Source organism: Thermobia domestica, chromosome 9, assembly GCF_964235325.1.
Source record: "Thermobia domestica chromosome 9, izTheDome1.hap1.1, whole genome shotgun sequence".
In the NCBI taxonomy this organism is placed as follows: Eukaryota; Metazoa; Arthropoda; class Insecta; order Zygentoma; family Lepismatidae; genus Thermobia; species Thermobia domestica.
In genome coordinates this window covers 26,136,371-26,155,728 of record NC_137462.1, presented here as the reverse complement: position 1 = coordinate 26,155,728, position 19,358 = coordinate 26,136,371, and the positions used below count along the sequence as shown (strand labels likewise).

The window sequence follows — 19,358 nt, the reverse complement described above, 5'->3', positions numbered from 1 at the left end:
ATGTGTTTCATCCAGTGCTGCCATTTCGCTCAAATAAGAAGTTGTTGTTTCCACTTTGTGCTGCCTGTGCCACAGCATTAAATCAAGATTCTGAATGTACACATTCGGACAGTGAACGAAGTCTAACGGGAACATGGGTGTCCTATGAAATTCAAAAAGCCATTGAACTTGGGTATCAAGTCATTGAAATTTACGAAATTTGGGATTACGACATCACCGTATATGATCCAGAAACCAAGACTGGCGGATTATTCAGCGAATACATTAACACATTTTTGAAATCGAAGCTGGAAGCTTCTGGTTGGCCTGCCAATTGCGTCACCGAAGAAGAAAAGCAGCAGTATATCCAAGTGGTACAACAACGGGAAGGCATAACTTTGAATGCAGCAAATATAATGACAAATTCAGCACGTCGTAGTCTTGCAAAGCTCTGTTTGAATGCCTTCTGGGGACGACTCACTATAAGAGACAATTTCAGCCAAAGGACCATCATTAACGACCCCAAAGAACTGTATCAGAAATTAACTGCTCCAGACATAAAAGTCAACCAAATTTTACCTGTTAACGATTCGATGTTATACCTTTATTGGCAGTATGAAGATGATGTTCCAGTACAAAATCACAATGCTAATGTTGTCCTTGGAGCATTTACAACGTGTCAAGCTCGTCTGGAACTCTACAAATATTTAGAACTGCTGCAAGAAAGAGTATTATATTTCGATACAGATTCCGTGATATTCACGCAGCGACCATCAGAGCCCACAATAGAACCAGAAGTATTTCTTGGTTCAATGTCAAATGAACTTGAATCAATTGGACCAAAAGCATACATTAAAAAATTCGTGTCTGGTGGCCCAAAACAGTACGCCTTGGAAATCTACAACCCCGACACGAAATCAACCAGTTATGTATGCAAAATTCGTGGATTCACACTCAATTATACTGCAAGTCAAAAGCTAAATTTTAACAGTCTGGAGCAAATGATCATAAATCAATCGAATGAAAAAATCTCCATTAGCACGCCGCACAAAATTTACAGAACCCACGATCATCATCTTGTCACAAAACCTGAAGAAAAGAAGTACAGTTTCAACTATAAAAAACGCCGATTAATACCAGACACATACGAGACATTGCCCTATGGGTATAAAAAAGCCAGAACAGAATAACAGCCATATTTTTCCCTAATCCCACCAACATCACCTCCCAAAGACGGGGCAAAGAATCAACGCAACCCGGGACATGCTTCAACGAGGCCACAGCGGAAACAAAACTCAGATGACATCACCTTGCAGAAACCCGTGAAGAAAAAAAAAAAGGAATTCAGGTACGTCACATTTGCGTTTCTTTCTCACCTCACTCTCTCTTGATCAGTTAGTTCGATGTTAATAATCTGTTTTTCTTCTTTCACAGGAAACAAAATAAATATTACCATGTATATTCATATGTTTTATTTTCTCTTTACAGAATTTGTACCCGTCACGGACACGTCTTCCTTTGAAGAAAAAAGAAATTCTGTATTCATTTTCACATGCTAAAAATAAATGTACAAAAACATGATTCTGTGTTTTATTTCCTGTACTGCGATTTCAATTTCTTTTTTTCTGAATCAGTTTACCGGTAAAATAAATCAATGTTTTACGAAAAAAAATCAAACTAAATTTTTGTTTCAGAAAATTTTTAGTGTACGAAAAAAAACTGATTCAGAAAATTTTTGTGTACGAAAAAAAAATGTTTTCAGAAAAATTTTTTGTGTACGAAAACAAAATTCTGTTTCAGAAATTTTTTTGTGTGTACAAAACAAAAACTGTTTCAGAAAAATTTTTATGTACAAACAAAATTCTGTTTCAGAAAAATTTTTATGTACAAACAAAATTCTGTTTCAGAAAAATTTTTGTGTGCAAAACAAAAATCAGTTTTCGTCACGAAACTGCTCCGACTAAATGAATCGATTCATTCTGATAGTGTTGGCAACACTGGAAAAATTTCGGTAAGTATCGCTCAGACCCTGAGTTACAGCGAACACAACTAGATTCGAACCAGCAACCTTACATGTCTGATTCATCTCTAAATACAGCCAACTAAACAATAAGATTATGTGTATACGTCAATGCTTTGCACTGAGTCAACAAGGTTTTCTTCAAGGTCAAAGTTGCACACGAAGTAAAAAAGATGACAACGCAGATCTTCTATCTTTCTATATGAAACATAAACCTAGTATAAACTGCTCGCACTGAAATGTGTAATGTAACATAATCTGCTCGTCTTCTTTTCATACGCGAAACTGTTCGCACTGAATGGAGTACGGCGGCTCAGCGCTTCAATCCACAACGAAGTAAGTTCATGTTTCCTCCTATCATTTTTTCATCATCGTTTCAAGGGGACGTTAAACTCAACATTTCTTAAACTAACACAAAAAATCGAACTCGGGACCATGACATAGTAATCAACAAACTGAACTTCTCAATGGGCCATGGTGACTCAGCTCTTATTTCTGATGTGTGAGGTCTCTGCTTCAATCCGCAAGCAAGTAAGTTTATGATGTTTTCTCATTTCTCATCATCGTTTCAAGTGGGACGATAACATTTCCTGAAACTAACACCAAGAATCAAACTCGGGACCATTGCATAGTAATCAACACACGTGTACGATGGCTCAGCGATTGTCTCTAGTGTATGAGGTCACTGCTTCAATCCTCAGTCAAGTAAGTTCATGTTTCGTCCTATCATTTCTCACCGTTTTCGCGGGGACGTTAAACTCAACATTTCCAAGAATCAAACTCGGGACGATTGCAAGGTTCACTCCTAAAGCGGAACAAAATGCCCCCTAAAAGGGAACGAGGTGGACCACCCAAATTTTGTAGTAATATATATATATTAGGATCCAGTACTATGATACCAAATGTTTAAATTTGGCAATTTCTAAAACTTAAGGGGCGGGCCAAGGTACCATTCCCGGGGTTGCACATATGTACTCATGTTTCATAATAGGGAATGGACTCCTATACATGGCCATATAACCATATAAGGTAATAGGATCTCATCCAAGGAAATGAATTAGGTCAAAACCCAAACACGTGATACAACGTATTGCTTACGTTTATATTTTGGCAATTTTGTACCCCTGGAAGGAAACGAGATAGACCACCGAAATTTTGTAGTAATATATATTAGGGTTTTATACTATTATACCAAATGTTTAAATTGGGCAATTTCCAAAATTTAAGGGGTGGGCCAAGGCACTCCTGCCGGGGTGCACAAATGTACCTATGTCTTACAATAGAAAATAAACACCTGTATACACCCATATAAGGTAATAGGACCTCATCCAAGGGAATAAAATGAGCCAAAAACCCAAACATGTGGTTGTACTAAAATTTTGACAATTTTGTACCCCTAAAAGGGAACGAAGTGGACCACCGAAATTTATAGTGATCTATATTAGGGTTTTATACTATTATACCAAATGTTTAAATTGGGCAATTTCCAAAATTTAAGGGGTGGGCCAAGGCACTCCTGCCGGGGTGCACAAATGTACCTATGTCTTACAATAGAAAATAAACACCTGTATACACCCATATAACTATATAAGGTAATAGGACCTCATCCAAGGGAATAAAATGAGCCAAAAACCCAAACATGTGGTTGTACTAAAATTTTGGCAATTTTGTACCCCTAAAAGGGAACGAAGTGGACCACCCAAATTTACAGCAATACATACTAGGGTTCTATACTATTGTACCAAAATGTTTAAATTGGGCAATTTCCAAAAATTGAAGGGGTGGGCCAAGGTACACCTCCCAAAAATTTCAAGGGGTGCACCAATATACCCATGTCTTATGAAAGGTAATGAATCCCTGTATATGCCCATATAACCATATAGGATAATAATACCTCATCAAAGGGGATAAATTAGGTCAAAAACCCCCGAAATTTGAATTTTTGGCAATTTTTTACTCATAAAAGGGAACGACATAGACACCCAATACTGATAGAGGTACATACTGTGGTCCTAGGCTACCACACCCAATTTTTAGATTTGGCAATTTCCAAAATTTAAGGGGTGGTCCTATGTACCCCTGCCAAAATCTAGAGGGGTGGTCCTAAGTACCCCTAGGTCATTGACACGGGCCAGGGACCATGGGTCCTGGGGTGTGGTCCTATGTACCCCTGCCAAAATTTAGAGGGGGTGGTCCTAGGTACCCCTAGGTCATTGACCCCGGCCAGGGACCATGGGTCCTGAGGCAGGGACCCAGGGGCCAAAAAGTTAGGCAAAGTGCAGCCCATACTACTCTGTTTATGCTATGCAAGCACAATCTACTGCTTAACGGAAGCATGATCGCAAAAATTGAATCCTGGACCACATCTGCGAGAATTGCGTCAATTCCACTCAATCTTACGATTCACTTCGGTCCTTTTCTTTGGGTTATATATACATATAAAAGACTAACATTCAGACATGCGGGAGCGTACAATTTTCTCACTTCCAAGAAAGATAAATTTCAATCGTGGGTGAATATTAAGTATAGTGGACTCTTGAATCAGAATAGTAATTTAGTTAGCAATAACATAAATCACAAAAATGCAGTTGGTACTCAAAAACAAAACAAACTGTTCCTTCAGAAGATCAATATCTATGGAAGAGGAAAAAGACCAATATCTGTTAATAATAAAACTCCTCTCACTGCTGATAAAAAAAAAAAAAAAAAAAAGTCGTTTTGACGTACGATTAGCGTCATACTAAAGACCTAACTACTGCAGCAAACATGTTGAACTCTCTAGTATGGTACTAATTACGCGTCTGAACGACTCTGCATAAGGCTCATTGTTTTTGTAATTGATTCATTTACAGTTCGCACGTGGTCCCTAGTGTCCTTTCGAATGCTGACAATTTTGACAAAAGTTGATTTCGTTTGTAATTCTACTTCTCTTATTTACTTTGGAACGCAGATGAAGATAAAAAAAAGCGCTCACAACAAATAACTTAATGAGCTCACAAAGCAGAATGAAAAGGCTCCTCATTCTTTTTCCTGATATTTCTTTTTGGTTTTGTTTCCTCGACCAACGATCTGTACCTTCTTGGGTGTCACTAAAATAAGGTTTCTTTTCATTCTTCTTCTGTTTCCAGACTGACATTGTGTGTCTGGGGTGTCAGAAGTGAGTATAGAAACCAGGCAATGTTGGGCAAAATCAATTGAAATCAATTGCAATTGAATTCAATCATAAAATTTGCAATAAATTTTTCGTCAATTGTTAATTGGTCACCAGGCAATTGAAACATTTAATTGCAATTGAAATCAGCAATTAAAACTGAAGATAAGAAGTGTGTATATTGTGTTGTCCACTTGTTACTGTTTTAAATATTTCAAATAAGGTACTTATAAGAAATGCTGGATAACTACCATCCTTTCGCCCTCCTGGGAAGAAAGCCGTGAAACTAAGTATTTTAAAAATATATTATGTTTATGGATCTATCCCCCTCGAAAGAACTCTGTATGCTCGTCATGCATACAATAGGGATGGGCACGAGCGAATTCGAGCGAGTTTTCTTTAAAACTCGACTCGACTCGAAGCAGACATCTTTGAGCTCGACTCGAGAACTCGCCGCGAAAAATTTCCTCCAACTAGACTCGAATTTGGATCGAGTTTCGAGTCGAGTCGAGCCAATTCGAGCTAAATCCTTTGTGTGGTTCCAAGTACTACTCTCTTCAAGTATCCTACATAGACAATATAATTATCAATGATACTACTACTACTACTACTATAACTAATTATTACTATAACATCGTGTATAAACATGGAATATAGGTGGTTTGTATCTGAATACTAAAAATTAGTTGACTGTCGATCTCGGTCGTCAAGAAATCTTCAGGAGGCAAGGACATTGGTCACGAGGTTCTAGGTTTGAGTTCAGGAGGAGCAACTATTCGGGCTCGAGCCAAAAATTGTTAAAAGTTATAGGACTCCAGCCAAACATGTTCAAAACTGCTCGACCAGGGTTTAGGGTTGTCAACGACTCAAGCGGCTCGCTCACAGCTCACCCAACCGAGCCAGCTCAAGCCGATGGCTCACACGAGCCGAACCGAACCGAGCTGATTGCTTACCTTAACCGAGCCGGTTCGAGCCATCGGCTAGTTGAGCTGACTCGAACCCAGCCTATGGACTCGTTTCAACAGAGCTGGTTCGAGTCATTGGCTCTAATCGAGCCGAGTCGATGATTCGTCCCTACCGAGCCGGCTCAAGCCATCGGCTCAATTGAGCCCAGTCGATGGGTCATTCCAACCAAGCCAGCTCAAGCTGTTTGCTCAGTTGAACCGAGCCGAGCCGGTTGACACCACTATCCCGGTTGGGTTTCTGCTTTGGCTAAAAAATTGGACTGTACAGTTCTCAGCCTTGATGGTAAGAACTACAGTATATACTTATATTGGTGCTCACGGCGTCATTAACTTGTTCTGTCACCAACGAATTTTGAGGTAATTTGTTTTGCATCTTTTTTGTGTGTGTTTTGTGTCGCTTTGTGCGCCTATTCCTACATTTTGTGCGTCACCGGAAGCGGGTCAAAATGGGCCAACAACTATGGCGGAACAAGTTATTGCTGTTCCGCCACCAATGAATTTTGAGGTCATTTCCTTCACATCGTTTTGTGCCATTTTGTGCGTCTACTTCCACGTTTTTGCGTCATGGGAAGTGGGTTAAAATGAGTCCCCAAGGTGGGACGAAAATGATCCACTGTTCCGAAATCACCGAATTTCGAGGTCGCTTCTTTCGCATTGTTTAGTGCCAGTTTCTTGCCGTTTTGAGTGCGTATTTTCACGTTTTGTTTGTCACCGGAAGTGGGTCAAAATGGGGTTCCAAGATGGGACGAAAATGACTAAGAGTTCCGCCACTATCGAATTTCGAGGTCGTTAATTTCACATCGTGTACCCCTTTGTGCGCCTTTTTCGACGTTTTGTGCGTCACCGGAAGAGGGTCAAAATGGGCCTCGAAGGTGGGACGAAAATGACCCACTGCTCCGCCACTACCGAATTTCGAAGTCCTTCCTTTCGCATCGACTAGTGAATGTTTCGTACCCCTATTTTCACGTTTTGTGCGTTACCAGAAGTGTGTCAAAATGGGCCTCCAAAGTGTGACGAAAATGACCCACTGTTCCGCCACTATCGAATTTCTAGGTCATTTCTTTCGCATCGTTTAGTGCCTATTTTTTAAAAAGTTTTCTGCGTGTACTTCCTCGTGTTGTGCGCCACTGGAAGTGAGTTAAACGGGCCTTCCAAGTGGGAGTTAAATGACTCACTGCTCCACCACCACCGAATTTCAGGGTCCTTCCTTTCGCATTGACTAGTATCTGTTTTGAGCCCCCATTTCTACGTTTTGTGCATCCCCAGAAGTGTGTCAAGATGAGCCTCAAAGTTGTGACGAAAATGACCCACTGTTCCGACACTATCGAATTTCTAGGTTGTTTCTTTCGCATCGTTTAGTGCCTTCTAAAAAAAGTTTTCTGCACCTATTTCTCGTCTTGTGCATCACCCGGGGTGAGTTAAACGAGTCTTTAGAGTGAGAGTTAAATGGCGGAAATCGAAATCGAATAAATGACAGTCCTCAATTGTGAGAAATGATTATAGCTATATTCGCCAGTGTTCTCGTTGGTATGGCGAGACATTCCCCTTCCTACTCTACGTAGAGTTTGCTGGACGAACGTTCGGGTCTGTGGCCGTCACACTGAACATTAAAGATGGTAGAGAAAGGAGATTTACTGGACTTTTTTTTACCATAGGTAATCTTCTGTAGTATGGTTAATGATATATAGCCTAAAATTATTCATAAATCTTATAAATTTAAATCGACAGATTATATCGAGTTGTACACAACAGCATAGTTACGGGTAAATATGGTGCACATCGTCTTGGGTTCGATCCCGGTGGAAGAGCACAAAAATTCATCTCCTTTAGTGTAAAAAGCAATACGTGGGACGTTAAACAATAAAATTTATTTTCATTGAGGGTAAATTCTCTTGCTTCGACAAAATAGAAGAAGAAAAAAAAACAGGGTGCCTACCCAACCGTAAAACAAGCCGTGAATTTTGTATACCGTGAAAAATCTTAGAATAAGCCGTAGAGTTTGACTAATAAAGCGTTAACCTGGAGTCCCAATTTCATCTCCACAAGAATTTGCACGAACTAGAGTGTAAGTGATAGCTTCCGATGCGTAGAACATGCCTGTGAAGGAACCAGAGTGGCCAGATGCACCGTTCCTGTAATATCGCCTTTCAAAGGTGTGGGATGGCGCCAGTATCGAAGCACAGCTATTAGATCGTATCTTCTCACCCCGAGGGTATTTGTATACGGCTAACCCGTTATAGTGGTCACAGACATAATTCCGCATCGTATTCAACTCGTTGATCAAGTTCGTTGTTTCTATCTTTTCTTGGCGTTCGGATTGATTTAAGCAACTTCGACGTTGCGGAGACAATTCTGGTTAGGGCAAAAATGAAGTCGCAATAGCAGAATCGAACCGAGCAGTACATATTTGTGCTGACGGTCAAGGTGAAGGCAGATATAGCAGCAATTACTTCCTACTACTGAACCTGCTAGTCTGGAGCACGTACAGTATGATGATGTTGACACGTGGCCAATATTATTTGGTACTTCTCTTATGGGGCGTTTACACTTAGTCGATTTGCGTTCGATTCAGTTGAATTGACGTCACTTTCAACTTAATCGACCGTGTAAACGGGACTTCAACTTAATCGCTTGTTGATCGAAGGCGACTAATCGACTGGCAACTGAATTGAAAGACGTTCTATTTTCTGTGGTTGAAATAATTGAACACATCCATCCATCTGATTCGGCCTAGTTGCTTCGATTTAGTGGCAAATGCTTCGATTTAGTGGCAAATCGACCAAGTGTAAACGCCCCATTACGGCCACAACCATGAGTATGTTGTGTCCGGTCATCGATTGTCCAACTTTTCTCTTCGCATTGAAAATGTTTCCGATGATGAGGATATTTCTGATTAAGTTTCATAAACTGAAGTGCCACGTCGATCTTAACATCAATGCTGGCGCCTTCTCATGATATCCCACACCTTTAGAACGCGTGGGATATCTCAGGAAAGGTGCATCTGACCACACTGACTCCTTCATAGGCATGTTCTACGCATCGGAAGTTATCGATTGCTATCACATTTGGGCAAATTAATGCGGAGATGAAATTGGGGCTAAACTTGGCCGCACTCTTTCGTTATCAAAAGTTGAAAATTTAGAAACTGTTCAAATAAAAACAAACAAACACGATAATAAAAGTCGTTTGAGTAGAAGAACTGTGTTTTGAAACAATTTTAAACTTAGAAGCTGAAGGAGACGTACACTCCTGTCCAAAATTATTGTCGCATGTCTATAAATATGTTGTTGTACGAATGTAATTTGATAACGAATTCGCCCGGTATTTCCTATAATGTTAGTATGTGTATAATTGGCAAAGACAAGTATGGGGCAAATTTCATCTCAAAAGAGCAGTAAATAAGAACTATATAACAAAAATAAAACTTTCTTGTCCATTTAGCAAAATTTTGTTTTACTCATTCTAATTTTCGTATTTATGATTCTTTTCCTATGAAATTTACCTCAAATATGCATTTCCTGATTATACACATAGTATCAGTATTAAAAATACCCTGCAAAATCATTATCAAATTATATTCTTACAAGAAGACAGTTATAGATATGCGACAATCATTTTGGACAAGAGTGTACAGATACATTGGATCCCACATCTGTCAGCTTTATCATCGTCGTTCGGTCAGTAAAGGTTATCTTTTATGAATTTTCCGACTACACAGTAAAAAATGAGGTGTTAAAATAACACAATCTGACTACCACTTTCGCGTGTTACTTGGGTGTTAATTCAACACCAACAACATCGCCTACCGAGCATTTCAGAAATAACTAGTAATTGACTGCGAGAATTTGCAATGGTTTTTACTGTTTGCCATAAGCAAAGGTTTGCTCAGTATATTTGGCATTTATACCAAGTAACGAAAAATGTGCTACGTGTTCTGTACTCGGTCACGAAAACATTTTTGTAAGCCTATGAATTGTCTGAGAACAGTTATATCAACAGCAGTGCTCCATCTGTTTTTCTCGTCGTCTTCTTATCTCCTAGCACATAAGAACAACAGATGGCAGTAGACGTGTATATTTTTGAAAGTGGTAGTCAAATTGTGTTATTTTAACACCTCATTTTTTACTGTGCATGAATGGAATTATTTAGTCGGAGTGAGACCTCTTAAAAACGAACTTGTACGGCGCGAAAAAGTATGTTCTTCGTTATCAATAATAAATGACATTATTTATTTTGTTGGAAGAAATTTTTATAAGCAGAAAAAAAAAACTGTTAACTTGCAGACTGTATATATATATATATACGATATGTGTGTGTGTCTCTTCTGACGCTGACGCACAGAGTAATGTAATTTACGGAAACAATTTTTCAATATGATTATTTGAATATTTTGAAAAACGTAAAAGAAAATAAAAATGAAGGCGAGTTTTATGGACATCCTTGAGCGACACGATGCCAATTTCCACAAAAAATGAGGAATGCTTCGTTTCTAATATGACCTATTTTAAAATGTGACTGTATTAATCACCTGCAAAAGTTCTCCACTCGTAAACAAACAAACAAAACAACCGTTAATTCGAATTATTCCTGTAAATTTTAAACCAAACCAAACCACTTAGCGTAACGGCCCGATTTGTGGACCTGAGCCGCTCCACGCCATCTGTTAGCGATTGGTGGAACTACGTCCAATCTAGCAACGAACGCGTTGTCAGCGCGCCGCATAGCCCTATCGCTAACCGGTGTATCGGGAGCTTTCTAGACCTAGTGGCCGTCATGTCTTTTATTCATGCGAGTTCCCCGTTTGCTCTCACGACGCTAAGTGAACGCCGAAAATTGGGGAATTACCGGCCGGGAATCGTACCCGGGACCACACGGACCTGAATACAACGCACTAACCGCTAGACGATGTCTCCCCCTTCTCAATTTTACACACACAACACATTTCATCATCTTGGACACAATAAGTGGTTTTTACCTCACATAATTCCCGAGAAATAAAATACGCTATACTGAAAGCGGAAAATTTAGAAAACAGCGAACCACTGATTATGAAGTTTTCGACATCGACAAAATTTGACTTTTATTTGTCATTTTTATAATGTAATCAATGAGTTCACCTTTCTCATCACAGATGCGAACAGAACAGAACAGAACACCCTTTTAAAGTCGTTTTTGTGTTTCTTATAAATTCGCATAATGGAAAATATAAATGAAAACAACAAAGCTACACAGCACATCAGTCTCTGTATTACAGTCAAAATTTGATTCAGGAGTGGGGTATTTATATTATGATAAATATATAACACATGTTTACACAACATACAAACACACTAGCATAAAAAAAAGAACGGGGCACTTCCAAGGGATTCAATCTCACATTGTTTCCAGTGTTTCACAACGAGGGGGAACAGGATGGGGTATGTCACTCTTCCCTTAATGTATCTACTATATCTTATTATGCCACTTTGCTTTGCTTTTCAACATAGAAGTATCTGAATATGAAATTAATGCAAGAAACAATAAAAATAACATTCTTGATCGGAATGCAATAAAGTACTATAAGCATGTAAAAAAAAACCTCAAGTAAATATATTTTTTTATAAACAAAATATGTTTTTTCAAAGATCAGTCATTTCTTTTTGGAGTAAAGCATCCCTTCACACTAGAAGTAAACTTATTCATTCTTAACGTGTACAATAATGTTCATAAACATTGCAATAGTTACTTGTATCTTGCGAAACTCAAGTATCAAACACTTCTTCTTGGTATTTCACAAATTTATACTTTAAAATGTGCTCTTGTGTACAATATTAAACATCAAGAATCTTTATAACAAAAGAAGGAAAAATGTACTCCGCAGTATCATGGCTACAGCACTCTTTTAACAAAGATGGTTGCTCTTCGTAATCTCACTGTCGCGTAAGATAGTAAAGAAAAATTATGTATCAGTGCATTATTTATGATCCTGATTGTATGTAAACTAAACAACTTAACCAATTAGATAGAACAATAGCTTAACTAGTAAAGATATGTTTGAAGTTCAACGATGATTACACAAAATTCATTTAGTTCTTTTTCAACTGTTTACAATAATAAAAAAAGAAAAGGAAAACTTATATTCTTCAATATTTATGGAGCAATCATCAAAACTGATCTTGCATATACATAAACTTAAATCCAATTGAAGCAAATGTATCTACACCTTCACAAGTCGTCTATATGATAAAGTGTTCCGAGTAATAAGGGCGAACTCAACAAAGGCTTGTTTTGAGAAAAAATGCATTTTAAACTTTCTTCATAAGGGCGGACTTCTCTATCAATTTGTTATTACTTTGGGTATCAAAAAAGATCCGATGTTGAATTCGTCCTAGCTACCCAGAAAGCCTCATATTATAGATACAACAGTATTTCGTACATACTTTAGTTTGCTGAATAATAATAAACTCTTAATAACGTAGAACATTAACTACACGTTGTGTGAAATTTCTTTTAACAATTAGTATGCTTTAACAATGCTTTTTCACTGAAAAACTATTAACGCGATAAGAAATTCACAAAAATTACATTTTTACTTTCTTCATACGAAAAACAGAAAACGATAACATCTTTGCGACTTTTCGTGTCGGTTGGAAATTCGCTAATAATATTCACTTGAACACAAAATAAAGGCATGGAAAACGCCACACTCGACACCTTCATAAGTAAATGGCAAAATTGCTCACTCTTCAATGATTCACAATACCACTCGTCTAGGTTTCGAGGAAAAGAAAAAGTTACAATGAAACAGGCGAGATTGAATCACTCGGAAGTGCCCCTATTTATGACAATATCACGAAACGACAAAAATATACAAAATACCTATAAGGATTAGTATCACAAGAGCTGTACAAGGGCCACTCATCAAAACGTGCAGTCTTTTTTGTCTCTATTCTTTGTGCTCGTTGGATACGGAAACGATACTGGTTGCTCGCGCATCCGCAGAAGGATAACAGAGAAGATATGAACAACTGAGTTCCTGCTGTAATATGAAGCGTCATTCCCCACTCCTGGACTTCACCCAATCAAGTGAGAAGCGTATCATCCAATTCTTCGTCCTTGCCTTCCGGTTGGTTGGCAACTTTTCGCAACACTTTGCTTATCACATCACTCAACGACTCACGAGCACCTGGATCCAACAAATTTAAGCACCGCTGCAACAATAGAGACGGGACATATTAGGATACATAATAAAAATAAGATGCACAACAGCAATTAACGACAGATTGAGTGTTATCGTGAAAATTCACTTATACTACTACTGATGTCCCTTAAATACACTATCCCTATTATCTAAGTACTGTTTACGTACTATAACAAGATTAACAAACTGCACATACTATTCACCAAAAACCCTTAAAGCTCTATGTTCTGGATAAATGTATTTGATATTGTTACACTTTCTCTGAACAATCAAAATTCCACAAAAAAATAGTGGAACTGGGCAGTTACAAGCAGCATGTCAAGTTCGAATATAAAAATTGCATTTGACTCTCACTGATTCAATAAAAGACGTTTTCATCTTAATATTCAGTACTACACGCTTTGGGCTGAGTACCAAGCTTGGTTTAGCGCCCTTGCTTTCCAGAAGGTAGTCCCGGTTTTAAACCTCTGTGGCCAGTTATTCTGACTTTTTCGTCCTTTTGATTCAGTTTCATCACGCAAATATTGGGACGATACCTTTAGAATAGGCCAACTTCGACTGGTTTGTGAATAATTATTCCACTGTAGACTGGCCTCGCACTCTGTATCAGAAAGTCAGCTAAATAAATATATTTGCAGGTGATACGAAAACTGTAGAACATACAGCAGTTCTCAGATCAGTCTGTTCACTTGGAAAATAGTAATCAAAATAATTTTCTCCGAGGAAACTATATGCGTGCTTGGTTGGCTGCACATTTTGAGTAACATTTCAGAAGTAACACAGACAGTGAAAAAGTGCCTGACTGGACCGGGACTCGAACTCGGGAGCTCTGGCATACAATGCCGAAGCGTTAACCACTACGCCACCCAGTCCGCTCCCCAGAACAAACTTTCATTCTCGAGGTCGGTACTCTCCACTCGGACCACATGAGTTGTACCACAGATCCCTGCTGTGATTGAACAATCCTGTGTTTATATACCGAGCACCTTATGACGATTGTGGTTTCATAATATATACTAATAAGAGGAGCAAACAACCGATTTTTTATTTTTATTTTACACAGCAAATCCTCTATAGGTGCGAATTCTAATGCAAAGAAAGAAAATAGTGACTGAGTGGGTCGGGAATCGAACCAGGGACCTCTGGCATACCGTGCCGATGCATTAACCATTACGCAATCCAGAACAGTCACTCTCTCTTGAGGTCAGTGCTCTGATCTCGGACCACGTGGGTTATATCACAGACCCCAGTTGTGATTGGACAAGCCTGTGTCCATCTATCGAGCACCTTATGACGGTTGTGATTTCATATATGCTAATGAAAGGGAGGAAACAAGCGATTTTTTTTTTATTTTACACACCAAATTCTCTATAAGAATCGATTTCTAAATTAATACCGGATTTATTAATTAATATCCATCTATCCAAATTATTCCGAAGACTCGCCGTCGATCTCAGACACCGCTCTTGAAACAACCTAAGTAATTACCAGGCTCGTATTAAATATGTACGCTTGTAAACATGTTTTATTCTGATTACAATCTCCTAGTTTTCCCCTTAGTTTAAGTTGAATGCAATTCCGGTTATTCTGACATAACTCGTTATTATGGTACTACATAATAAACCGAGACCTTCACTTGGGCTTAATCCCTAATACAAAACGGAGCTCCAATTATAGTATAATCAGGAATACCTAAAAATGAGATTCAGGAGGTGTAGCGCTGAAGGATGCTATATACCAGTGTGTTTGATGTAAAGAAAAAACAGTGAATGGGTGTCGTGTGTAAAATTATGTACTAGTAGGGTGTCGCCACAAAAGAAAGGTTGGGAAGTAATGCACTAGACTAAGGAGGAAGGTTTGTTTCTTTTATGCAAAAACAATGGATTAATATACAACCACTTTTTTTTTTTTTTTTCTATTGATGTTCATGAGACCTGAATGTATTATAAGTATTAATTCAGTATGCTTTACACTGTTTCCTATTGAAATGGATTAAATGCAACAAAATCATCGAATTTCGCATTATTAAGATTAGCTATTTAAGATTTTGACATTTACAATAGAGCTATACAACTCACCTGCTGCACTTCATCTCCGTGTCTCAATCGTAACACAGCTACAAGGGCAAACTCACTATTCGCCTTCACGATGGTATTTTTCTCCTTTGTACCATTCACCAGCATTGGTATGACTAATCGAAGCAACTCTGGTGACATCTCATTTGGTGGAATGGACTTTGCTAAATGATTGCACACTCGAGCTAGCAGCTGCTTCACCTCATTGCTCCCATGATTCATAGTCTACAAAAATACAAGAATCAACGTCAGCAAATAAAAATTATATTTCTACTACACACACTAGATCATTAAGTACTTTTTACACATGGTTTAAAAACACTTTCAGTAAACAGTGTTACGGACTTCATAGTTGACTATAAAGTGTATATCACTATATTAACTGTGTAGAATTTAATGACATCCATAACTAAAATCAAACACAAGACATTTTGTAACTTTTTCCGCTGAAAGGCCTTTTTGTTAATCGAAACGTGATTTGTTTAGTTTACTTCAACTTATTTGCAAGATGAAAATAGCCTTTTGAATAAAACTGCAAAATTAAGAAAAACGTTAACGGCGATACAAATGAAAAACATCATACACCAACAATTCAATTCTCATTAACTTAATTCATACCTTAATGTATTATTGTTTACCATATTTACGGGTATAACGGGCAATGTTTTTTCTCTTTCTTTAAAATTCTTGCCCAAATGAAATATAGTTATATACTGAAGAACTGATATTTACATGAAAACCACACGTTTTCACAAAATCACTGTATACAACACGTAAATCTCTACCAATGAGAATAAATCACTACCACAGATTCATAACTATTCTGTCTTGTTTTACATAGCAGCGCGGGTAGCTCACGCACTGTCTAGGTATGTTGATGTTTGCTCTTGGCCCATATAGCTTTACTAACAACTAAAGAGAATAATTTCTTGAATCTAAATTGTACTTCACGCTATATATACGCACACGCATCATTCACGTAATGCTCTAATTTTTCTAACATTTCATATTATGTTCTATGTCTGTTATAAATCACAATAATAGATGTGTAAATTCTATTACAGAACCACCACGCGCTCTATACTTTCAATGAAATTTCTCATGAAAAAAATATGATCTCAATGCAAAAGATATATGAATAATATTACAGCACAAAATTTTGAAGTAAGGAACAATCCTTCTATATTTTCCCAGTCAATCCTTCACCTTTTTATTTTTGTTTATTTATTTATTTTACTTTTTCGACTATTTGCATACTTTGTTAAAAAATTCTTGCATATAAATAAATATAAACATTATTATAAATATAAATAAATAAATAATAAATACATATACATATAAGTAACTAACTAATAACAGGACCCTTCCTAGATTAACCTAGGTTTAATTTGTCGTATTTCACGAGAGAATGTTGCTTGACTACGCTAATAAAATAAAGGATTACGAAGCCCTTATGTTGTGAGACTGCTCTTAATTTGTTTTTTTTTTTTTTTTTTTTTTTTTTTGTTTAAGCTGAAGAAAGTTTCAAAAATAAAAATGAAATCTTTAAGTTTTACGTCCCACGGTTATGCCGGTTAGGCTAAAGGAGACGGTGATGATGAGAGATGAGTGAAATGGTGGAATGAAGAAAGTGGGAGGAAACGGGAGAACCCCGAGAAAACCCACGAGCACGGTGTTTGTCCACCACAAAGTTCACTTGGCGGGGGCTGGGATCGAACCCGGGACCCCAAGCACCAGAGGTGAACGCTCTACCACTGAGCCACCGCGCCCCCCAAGAAAGTTTCAAGTTTATCGTTGACGGTACAAACTAAGAATGGACATAATTTCAAAAGTGTTTTTTCTAAAGGTATACACATCACAGAAAGAGGAACAAAATTCAAACTTCTTACCCTAGCAAAAGGTGTAAGTAGCTGAGGTGGTAGTGGCTGATTTGTAAGCATTAAATACTGGAACAGGTACCCACAACCTCGGACTCCATTCATAGCAATAGGAACCTGCAAGTAAAAAGCTTTAAGTTCTCCAGTATGAATGATGTAAATACAATAATATATATATTACCAATCATATAAGTCACACATGCTAACTTGGAATTATTTTTCCATGCTAGCATGGAATGAAATCTTTGAGTTTTACGTCCCACGGTTATGCCGGTTAGACTAAAGGAGACGGTGATGATGATTAATGAATGAAATGGTGGAATGAAGGAAGTGGGAGGAAACGGGAGAACCCAGAGAAAACCCACGCACACGGTGTTTGTCCACCACAAAGTTCACTTGGCGGGGGCTGGGATCGAACCTAGGACCAGGGGTGAACACTCTACCACTGAGCCACCGCGGCCCCCTAATATAATAGCATGAAAAAATAAGAATTCCAATCGTGACATTACAACCAGCAACACACTCTCTCATCAAAGAAACTATCTCTCAATAACAATACAAATTGTGAAAACTCATGTTGCAGCTATAAATCAAGGATAATATTAATACTAACTGTATCTTATTTCTAATACTGTAGTTTGTTTTGTTGTAAGATGAATAAGGCCGATGCTATTGGTCCATCCAGCCCTATTGCACATGTTCATTCCATACAGATATTGACTTCAACCTCAACCTCCAGAAATTCCTTCCTCTTTTCCCTTTAGTTACTAATCAGTTATTCCCATAAATCCACTCCTTACTGTCAAAACACATTGTTGATCTCAGTTTACTGACTTTGAGTGATTGGATAAGGGTTTTGCATCTCTTTTAGAAATTGAGAGGCTATAAGAGACGTGGACCTATATGTGGGGTCCGAAACACATGAATCTAACCCAGATCTCATGCGTGTACGCTAATCAAATAGCCACGAGGGAACTCCTAGTTTATTGACATCCTTTCCATAAAACGAAGTATTACTCCAGCTGAACTAGAAGCCAAGTAGGCCTTGCATTCATGCCTCAACAGCATTATTCATCGACTGCACAAATTACCATTGCCAAGTGTTACTACAAATCTTCACCCGTACATTCTACATCCAGGCAAGAAAAAGATCCCTTCCAAAATTTTCTGAAGCAAGTCAGGTCTTAACTATCGATCAAGGGTCTATGCTCTGTTCATAACTTTTCACTCCCGACACCTTACCAAGAACTGAAATTCTATCCGCTACGCGTACCAAAGAAACACAAGCACAGTAACTTGGTAAAACTATTATTGCAAGTGTTGGTACTCTTTCTGTCACAGAGGATTTCCTTCACTAAGATACCTTCTAAAGACAGCTACCACAATGCTACCGTTGGAAAGGACACGCCTTTATCATTGAATGCGCTGTGTCACCTGTGTAGAATAACTACAGGAAGAGCAATAAATATTTTAATACAATATAAGGTGTAATAATAATAATAATAATAATAATAAGTAATCTTAAAAGCCGTTGAGAATAGGAACTTTTCTTTTTTCGCTTAGAATGATCTCTCAAAGGGGCCCGATATATTCTCGGAACACCCTGCATATAAATACTGTGTATGAATATTGAAGACTTTATAAAAAATAAAGTTTTAACACCCTTCGATTACGTCCTACAGGCTAACGGTATCAATGATTTAATGCAAATGAATGTTAAAGGAAAAAAAAGAGAAAAGAGAGAGAGAGAAAGAGAGAGAGAGAGAAAGAGAGAGAGAGAGAGAGAGAGAAAGAGAGAGAGAGAGAGAGAGAGAGACCAGAAATTGGAGAAATCTGTGGATACTGTTATCCACTACGATCTCGCATGTCTTGATATCAAACTCAGAATTCCACACACTACAGAAAGATGCTCTATCATTAAGCCACCGTTTTATAGAAAATTAAAGTAACAGTTAACATACCCTGTCGGCCATTAAATGACCTAGTAACACTCGTTGTATTTTCTCTTTATACTCATCCACGTAGATCACATCTGCTGCTTCTTTCAACGCGACAAACAACGCTGCACTTCGGCCGTGCCTCAAGGTCCAGTCCAATGGAAGATCATCATC

At 38.0% G+C, this 19,358-nt stretch overlaps 1 protein-coding gene across 1 annotated transcript in view; it reads right to left on the bottom strand.

The window, feature by feature from the left end:
• Positions 1 to 12,405: 12,405 nt before the first annotated feature.
• l(3)80Fj (lethal (3) 80Fj) overlaps positions 12,406 to 19,358 on the bottom strand; it is a 135,672-nt gene continuing 128,719 nt past the window's right edge. Inside the window, exons 40-43 of the mRNA XM_081770783.1 lie at positions 19,209 to 19,357; positions 17,260 to 17,364; positions 15,374 to 15,595; positions 12,406 to 13,305 (exon numbers count right to left, since the gene is read on the bottom strand). Coding sequence (XP_081626909.1) covers positions 13,177 to 13,305; positions 15,374 to 15,595; positions 17,260 to 17,364; positions 19,209 to 19,357 — 605 coding nt within the window. The 3' untranslated portion in view covers positions 12,406 to 13,176. The remainder of the gene's footprint in view (positions 13,306 to 15,373; positions 15,596 to 17,259; positions 17,365 to 19,208; position 19,358) is intronic.